A 9,572-nucleotide genomic window follows, 5' to 3' on the forward strand; every position below is an offset into this window, starting at 1 on the left:
TATGTTTTCTCCTCTAAGAGTTTTATAGTTTTAGCTGTTACATCTAGGTCTTTGATCTATTTTGAGTTAATTTTTGTACATGGTGTGAGGTAAGGGTTCAAATTCATTCTTTTGCATGTAGATGTCCAGTTTCCCCAGATGATTGAAAATAATGTTCTGTGCAATTTTTCCCTTCTTTAACCTACTTATAAGTATATATCTAGGTTACAGAAGAAACAGACTATAATAAAGAAAATTTAAACATATAATGTTACTTTTTTCAGATATATATAATTTTATAGTTTTGGATTGAAATTAGGCATTCCTACTGACAGCAGCCTTGACCTTCTCACTTACTTGAAATCTGACCATGCTTTACCATACTCTTTCCCCACTATCTCAGGACCAGCCAAATTCCAGTTAGAGACTGCCACATTAGCCTAAACTATAATAAAACTGATAAGGAGCAGAGGAGCAACTGACCCATGGCAGACAAATAATGAGAACAAAAATACACATTTGTTGTTGTGGGATACAATAATTTTGAGATTACTTGTTACCATGATATAACTTAGACTATCCTGATTGATACAAGAATAAATAACAAGTAGCTCATATAAAGATATACATAGCATTTTATGATTTAGCACTGTAGGCTATCTAGCATGGTGGTTAAGAGAATAAACAGGAGCCAGACCACCTAGGTTTAGATCCTGGGCCTTTGTATACTAATAACGTTGGGTGAGTCACTTACTGTCTCTATGCCAGAGTTCCTTGCGTAATAATAGTAATTACAGTAGGGAGTTTTATGATTTAAATGAGTTCTTCTTTGTTTAGTTATAAGAATTAAGTGCCAGACTTAAGCAGTATTTCTTAGCTTGGGTTCCTCAGGAGGCCAAGGACTTATGAGCTATTCACTGGGGAATACAGTCCATGAGAGCAGGCATGAGTGACAAAAGATATGAAAAAACAGACGGCTGTAAAACCAATAAAAGGATGTTTTATCAAGCTTGCTACCATTAAGTACAACAAATTGCTTGATCTTTGGAATTACTCACCTTAGAAGATGTATAATCTGTGTCTCATCACTGTCCGTCAGAGGGGAAAAGGGGAAAAATTATCTACCACTTTCCACTTTCATTGGTCAAATTACATCCAATCAGGAGTAACTACCCAGAACTTCTGGGTTGTCCGTGTATGGACTTGGATGCCAAGTAGGTCGCTCTGGTGAAATCAACAGGGAATCCCTAGGGCTAGATGTGAAAGGTGCTCCTGACATGCATAATTATGAAATATTGGTTGTTAATATCATTATTATTATTATTTGCATTATACATATAAACCAAGCATTTCTATAATCAATTTTTGGAGGTAGAGAGAAATACCCAGCACAGCAGAAAGCTATTGCCTGCAAAGTTGGGGATAAGGGAGTTTAGGCATTGGGCTTCTCCAGTGTTTAACCTCTGTGCTACACTGCCTTGGAGTATGGAGCTTTAGAGGGATAGGTCTCTCTGGCACTTACTACATAGTACACAGGTAAGCATGTGTGTCAGAACATGATTCTTTAAAATGGGACAGCCTCTTCTCCTTCCTGAGAGTGATATTTCTTCCCTATCAGGCTTACTAACCAAGGCCTTAAGTTCAAGAAAGTGTATAGTCACTTCTACACAGGCCTCCTTCTCCTGATAGTCTTCTTGAGTTCCTAGCTTCTATGTTATGCTCCAGAAATATTTCCCAAAGTATTTTAATTTAACAGAAGTCTCCACTTACCAAATATCTTTCAGTTAGAGAAATGCATTCATATAAATAAGCAGGTATTCCTGAATAAAAGAAAAAACAAATACATGAATAAATAAAAAGAAGAGAGGCTGAATTACTATATCCCTTAAAACACATAAACAAAATGCAATTATTTTCATAGGCAATTCCTATACATGATTACAAAAATAATAAGGAGAATATTAGAAGGCAAAGAGTGAAAAATCTTGTTCTTTCTCCATTCTATCTGCCCATTCCCACTACCACAATCCTACAGGTAACCACTGCTTAATTTCTTACGATGTTGTCCACAAGCAAATATAAATATAAACATAAACTATTTCTACTCCTTTCTTATACAAAAGTTAATACTAAGTTCAATGTACTTTGCTTTTCTCACTTAATACGGCTTGGGAATCATTTCTTATCATTACAGAAAGAGCTTTATTATTCTTTTTATAGCTGCATAATATTTCATTGTATGAATGAAACTATTTAACCAGTCACCTACTGATATCCCATTTGGTTATCTATATTTCATTATTACAAAAATGCCATACTGGATAAAACTGTGCTTGTGACATAAGAAATGGAATCGCTGATTGGGACCAATGTCAGGCTGATTAGGGAAAGGGTGAGTGAAGTTGGTGGTGCTAGGAAAGTGGCACAGGGCTTCCTGGTGGGAAGCTGGATGACAGCACACTAAGCTTGGGTCTGTGAGGGGGAAAGGTAATGGGGAACCCAGAGTGAATGGGGGAACTGGAGCCACAGGAAGAGAGCAACAAAGAGGAATCAGGAAACAAAGTAGGTAGGAAAGGATGAACAACTGAAAGGGACAGGAAGCAGGCGCCAGGTAACATGGACCTTGGAAGGACTGAAGAATGTGACAGGGACAAGAGGCTGCTTCCTCTTCTGCCCTCTCTTCACCCCCACTGAGCCCAAGGACCCAGCAGGGCCAGCTCTCCCTTGTCATATCAGCTCCTGGAACAGCAGCTCCATGTCCCACATCCTTTGTGGCAGCAGGCAATATGATCTAGGTGCTGTCAGGTGAGAGAATGCCAACTTATCTAGCTCTTCCTCCCACACACTGAGGAAGTCCACCAATTACAGATGTGTCTGAATTTTTAAAAAACCACTTCCAAAGTGTACCAAATTGCAGAATGTCTTCATTCTCTAAATTCTGCCAGCCAGGAAAATATGCAGAGAAGTACTAAGGCAACAGAACTTTGGGACAGGAAATCAAGGTTAGAGGAAATCCTTACCCCCACAACAGCATCAACATCAGCTGGAGCTGGTTAGAAATGTAGACTATCAAGGCTTCGTCCAGACTACTAAATTAGAATGTACATTTTAACAAGATCCCCAAGTGATAGAAATGCATGTTAAAGTTTGAAAGGCACCACCTTAGGTCTGCATTTCCGTCACTGAAATTAGAAATGTCATATTCATTGACTTGAAAGAATAAAGTATTGCTGCATCTGCTAAAAAGAGACTGAAAGAGATTGAGAGAGAGAGCGAGAATATATTTGAGCCAGGGAAGTAATAGGAAGCTTACACAATCAGAGAACCTAAAGCACAGACATTTTAGATGATTTAGATGACCTAGAATCCAGTAGTCATTCCATTCTGCAGTGGGAGAATATTTTTCTACCTTTTTCTATTCAGAAACTTAAATATCACACATATTATTTTTCCATTTAATTTTGAAAGTTTTATTGTGAAATGTACCATAACTTCAGAACGGTGTGTATATATATAGCTGTATCCATATATATAACTTTATAATAAGGCGAATTTTTGAGAAACAACCATGTTAAAAACCATGGCCATAACTTAATTTTTTTTTAAAGATTTTATTTATTTAACAGAGAGAGAGACAGCCAGCGAGAGAGGGAACACAAGCAGGGGGAGTGGGAGAGGAAGAAGCATGCTCCCAGCAGAGGAGCCTGATGTGGGGCTCGATCCCAGACCGCTGGGATCACGCCCTGAGCCGAAGGCAGACGCTTAACGACTGAGCCACCCAGACGCCCCAGATGGCTGTACTTAAAAGGCTTTTGTTGCACACACATTATTTGATGATGATTATGATGCAGCTAAAAGATGAGTAAGTACTTTTCAGAGCATCCTAGAATTCACAATAATTAAGACAAGACTAGTTACTAAATAGGTGACAGCATCTTTTCGCTCCATCCCGAAGGGCTTCTATGACTTTATCATTTCGGAGGGTGAAGATGAAAGGGTTGAGGAAAGGAGTAACCACCGAAACCATCAAGGAAACCACCCTATTGTAATCTGAAGCCTGTGTTTGCTTGGGTTTCACATAGAGGAACAAGCAACTGCCATAGCCAATAATGACACAAGTAAAGTGGGACGCACAAGTAGAGAAGGCTTTCCTCCGCCCAGAGGCTGAGGGGATCTTGAGGATGGTGGAGATGATGTAGGTGTAGGAGATGATTGTAGGGATCAAAGAACCAAAGAGAACAAAAACAGCCATTAAGAATAGGATAAACTCTATGAAAACAGTATTACTGCAGGATAGTTTAAGCAATTGCCCTCGGTCACAGAAGAAATTGTTCACCACGTTTGATTTGCAGAAGGTAAGCTGAAATGTGGCATACACTGGCCAGATCTGAAAAAGGAACCCAAACATCCATGACACAACAACCACCCAGAGGCAGGTGCGGTTGTTCATAATGATGCTGTACCTCAAGGGGTTACAGACAGCCACATAACGGTCCACAGCCATCGCGCCCAGCAATGCAAACTCTGTGGTCCCCAGAGACAGGTACAGGAAGAGCTGGGTGACACACGCAGCCAGAGATATTGTCTGCATCCCAGGGAGCAGCAACCCCCAAAGCATCACAGGCACGATAATAGTTGTAACCAAGATCTCCAAGGCAGAGAGATGACCAAGGAAGAAATACATGGGGGACCGCAGACGTTTATCAACACACACAATCACAATGATGACTGTGTTTCCCATTATTGTCACTGAGTAGAAGAAGAAGAAGGTAGCAAAGAGGAGACGGTGTAGTTCTTTGGAGCCAGGGAAGCCAAGGAGATAAAATTCAGTGGCACTAGAGTGATTTGCCAACATTTAGTTCTGAGTCTTGTTTCTTATGAAACCTAAAGAGCAAAGAAGAGAAAACAGGCTTCTGATATCAAAAAGATTAAGGACAACTCCAATTTGAGGAAATATATCTGACACCTAGACTCTACAACATAATGCTACTATTTTCTATACAAAGTTGGTGTCAAATGTTTTATCTAGGACATAAATAAATTTGAAGGTAAATGTAAATGCCCAAGAAGATGAGAAATAGCCACCAACACCACACCCTAGCATGAAAACACACCCACCCCATCTCTACTCTTGCCTCTCAATTCACCGGCCATCCTCCGTCCAACTCTGCTCTGACCTGCCACCCCCTCTACTTTCCTGACCACATTTATACCACGAACACTTCCATCTCTGAATGCCCTAAAGTGTTTTCTCTGCCTCCTTTATCCATTCCTGCAAAATCCTGCTAATTTCAACAGTTACAAGAATAGCAAATCCCAATCTCAGCCAATCTCATTATTTCTTTTTATCCTCTAAACATAGAGGATGCTACATTATATTTATGTCAAGCTCTGCCTCAATTATATTATAAACTTTGCAGTGTAGTTAGCAAGTGGGACCTATCTAGGACACTGTCATAAGATAAGAGTTATTTTGAGACAAAATAGTGAGTCTTTCCCTGACTTCTAGAGAGCTGGCTGTCTGGAGGGGATTATCCACTTCTTCCTCCTCATTCTCATGATGAAAGCCTTCCTCCATTTCTCATTTCAGTGAATGTATATCCTCTAAGAAGGAAGACCCCTTCCAGAGCCCAGAAAGTGATCTCTAAATCCGAAATTTTTGTATCTCTGGTCAGTAATAGTCAACAGGGTGGGGGTGGCGAAAGGGGTACAGAAAGAACTCCTACCTGTACTGCAGTCTCCACCCTGGGACCAGAAGACAAGAAAACACCTGTGATGGGGCACCTGGGTGGCACAGTCGTTAAGCATCTGCCTTCGGCTCAGGGCGTTATCCCGGCGTTCTGGGATCGAGCCCCACATCAGGCTCCTCCACTAGGAGCCTGCTTCTTCCTCTCCCACTCCCCCTGCTGTGTTCCCTCTCTCACTGACTCTCTCTCTCTGTCAAATAAACAAATAAATAATCTTTAAAAAAAAAAAAAAAGAAAGAAGGAAAACACCTGTGATATAGAGGCAAAATCCTCCATATTCCCTGGGTCTCAAATCTTTACTTCCAGCATGCAGAGAAGACCTCCAAATGGGCAGCCTATCCCTCTAACCGAACTGCCATGGGGTCAGTCCCACTGAGCAACTTGGAAAATTCCACAAAGAGCACATCTGCTTATCTATGACCTTTTATTTTCCCCAGAGCCAAAGTGTAATGAAAAATTTAGATGGATATTAAGGAGGGCACGTATTGCACGGTGCACTGGGTGTTACACACAAGTAATGAATCATGGAACTTTACATCAAAAACTAGGGGTGTACTGTATGGTGACTAACATAATATAATAAAAAAATTATTTAAAAAATTCAGAAGACACTGATAGAGATCATACTGAGTTCCTCAGAAGGACTGGGCTCTTTCCCTCACCACATGCAGGTCTTTGCTCAAAGATATCCTCTCTACAGACCCTTTCCCCCCTCATCCTCTCCAAAATAATACATGCACAATTTCACTCTCTAACCTCTTTAGGCTGTATTTTTCTTTCTATATGGCTCTCATCAATACCTCAAATTACAGTAAGCATTTGTTTATTAATTTATCTTCAAAATCCCACATCAGAATGAAGTACCTTGAAGCAACCTCTTTACACTTCTTGTATTAGCACCTGTGACAAGAACAGTCTGACAAAGTATATATTCTATAAATATTTTAAATGAATATATCAATTAATAGATCAAAGAAGAAATCAATGAAGAAATGAAGAGCATCCAACCTGACTACCTTTCCCTCCATTTACTCTTCCCCAAAGCACTGCCCAGTCAACCTGCAGTCTCTCTTCCAGGAGATCCCCAACAAGATGGCAAGCAGATGTAAGGAAGACAGGATGAAAAATGAGAGAGCAGGGATTCAGGTGGTGGCAGAGTGTGCCCATTGCCAGCACAGGCACCATCAACTTGCCCTTTGCTATGGAGGGATGATCTGATGGAGAGCCATCTACTCTGTAGCTCCCTTGGTTCACTCTTCAGGCTCTAGGTGTCCTTGTTCTATATGGCAGCCAAGCCTAGACCCTCTCATGATAATGCTCTTCTACTCTCTCCTTCACTAAATGGGATACCTGGATGACACTCACCTCCAGAGATTGGGGACTGGACAGGAAAGTTCTATTGCTCTTCAGGCATCAACCCAAGCTACCCATGGCTAGTAAAGAGCCATGCTTAGGAGGCAGGGGAAGCTCCTGCTGTCTCCACTTATGGCAAAGAACACCATCCACACACAGGAGCTTGGGAAAATGTCCAGAAGTAGTGTTGAGAGGAATCCACTTATCTCCCCCTCCCTCATTCCCTCTGCCTCCTTCTTTCTCTACCTTGTCTATCCCCAAGGATAGTTATACACTGAGGAATAATTTGCACACTTTCAGAGACACACTAGGGATGTAGTCAAGGAAAAGCTAAAGAAACTTTCAGTCTTCCCTCCTGAGGGTAATCAAATTTTAGATCCTGGAAAAGTTCTGTGCGTTGGGCAAACTTAAAAACTCCCAGTCAGAATTTCTCAATGTCCAGGCTGCCTTCCTTCCAGACCCTTACTCATCACAACAACCAAGCTGTGAGGAGTGAGTCCCCTGATCTGCTCTGTGCTTCTCCCTGACTCCATTTATCCCTACGGAGCCTGAGCTACCCCCAAGCTGATGAGTCTACTAATGCCTACAAAAGATACACATCAAAACCTAGAGGTCACTAAATCTTCTCCATCTCCAAGGTTTCATGAAGCACATCTTTCCCAGAGGATCTCTGCACATTCTCTACACATACCCTCTGTCCACAGTTACGAGAGCCTGGTAAGAGAGAGAGGACCTGCCACCTACTCCAAATTCACATTCTGTTAATGCCACAGCCCATTCCAGGCCTTCCGATGTGCATCCAACTGTGGCTATTCAGCTATACATTTCCCTTCTCAACCTTAAGATGCTCTCAGGTCACCTTCCTGTGTTGCTTGAATTGAAGGGTGAAAGTGAAGAAACAATATTCAGAATCAACAACAACAACAAAATACTACATAAATGTGAGGATGGCTGGGATGCTGAGTAAAACAGCAAAAGCACATTTAAAATATTTAGTTTTGGGGCGCCTGGGTAGCGCAGTCGTTAAGCTTCTGCCTTCGGCTCAGGGCGTGATCCCGGCATTCCGGGATCGAGCCCCACATCGGGTTCCTATGCTGGGAGCCTGCTTCTTCCTCTCCCACTCCCCTGCTGTGTTCCCTCTCTCGCTGGCTGTCTCTCTGTCAAATGAATAAATAGAATCTTTAAAAAAAAATAAAAAAATAAAATATTTAGTTTTATGATTTAAGAAACAAATGTCATTTTTCATAAAAGTAGCACAGGTCGAAAGGAAGGATATAAGGTGAAGTGCAAATAGCCCTCTCCCCATTTGTTTGACTCTCCTGATCCATCTCCTAGAGCTAAATACGATTATAAATTATTATTATAAATTTCTAGCGCATTCATTCAGTACTTTTCTGTGTGCTTACAAGAATATCTGTATATATTCTTGGGGCGCCTGGGTGGCTCAGTCGTTAAGCATCTGCCTTCGGCTCAGGGTGTGATCCCGGCGTTATGGGATTGAGCCCCACATCGGGCTCCTCTGCTGGGAGCCTGCTTCTTTCTCTCCCACTCCCCCTGCCAGTGTTCCCTCTCTCACTGGCTGTCTCTCTCTCTCTGTCAAATAAATAAATAAAATCTTAAAAAAAATCTGTATATGTTCTTTTTAAGTAAATGATATTTTAATAAATATATTGTCCTGCTACCTTCTTCTTCTTATATATATATGTGTGTGTGTATATGCATGTTTATGTGCCTATTAAACTTTTCCACATTAACAATGATCTGTCAATCACATTTAAAGTTATGGCTTAATAAATATTCACTTATGAAAATACTGATCATTATTTAACGAATATGCTGATGAACATTTCATTTTCTCCAATTTTTCATGTCTATATTGCTGCTGCAATAAATATTCTCACATCTGAAAAGTTGTACAACTTTTTAATTGTATTAAATTCTTAGCTGTTATCAAATCACTCTCAAAAAGTTGCATTAATTTATATTCTCTTGTTTTTGAGTTTTTATTTAATTACCACTTAGTTAACATAGAGTGTAATATTGCTTTCAGGTGTCATTATAGTGACTCAACATTTCCATATGTCACCCACTGATCATCACAACAAGCACTCTCCTTAATCCCCATCATCTACTTCACCCATCCCCCAACAGACCTCCCCTCTGGTAACCATCAATTTATTTTCTATAGTTAAGACTCTGTTTCTTGGTTTGCCTCTCTTTCTCTCTCTTTTTTCCCCTCTCGTTATCTATAGAAAGTTTTTAGTCATTATTATTTCTAATAGTTTGTCTGTTCTTCCTCATGACCCCATGACACGTAAGATATACTTTTTACAATTGTTCCAAAACCCTTAGATACTCTGTTTTATCTTTTTCATTCATTTTTCACTCTACATTTCAGTTCTGGAAGTTTCTCATGACATATCTTTAACCTCAATAATTCTTTCCTCAACTATGTACACTCTTGCTGAGTTCATTAAAGCCATTCTTAATTTT

The 9,572-nt window shown here is 40.4% G+C and overlaps 1 protein-coding gene across 1 annotated transcript; it reads right to left on the minus strand.

The window, feature by feature from the left end:
* Nucleotides 1–3,769: 3,769 nt before the first annotated feature.
* On the minus strand, nt 3,770–5,901 carry LOC123788857 (olfactory receptor 9A4). Its single transcript, XM_045792476.2, has one exon. It carries the CDS (start codon nt 4,832–4,834, stop codon nt 3,890–3,892), a length of 945 nt encoding a protein of 314 aa, XP_045648432.2. The 5' UTR covers nt 4,835–5,901; the 3' UTR covers nt 3,770–3,889.
* Nucleotides 5,902–9,572: the final 3,671 nt, after the last annotated feature.

Source organism: Ursus americanus, chromosome 3, assembly GCF_024610735.1.
Source record: "Ursus americanus isolate L20-20 chromosome 3, mUrsAme1.1.p, whole genome shotgun sequence".
Taxonomy (NCBI): Eukaryota; Metazoa; Chordata; class Mammalia; order Carnivora; family Ursidae; genus Ursus; species Ursus americanus.

What these genes read in the sequence shown, in the direction of transcription:
- LOC123788857 (XM_045792476.2), bottom strand. Translation starts at nt 4,834, where the DNA reads ATGTTGGCAAATCACTCTAGTGCCACTGAATTTTATCTCCTTGGCTTC.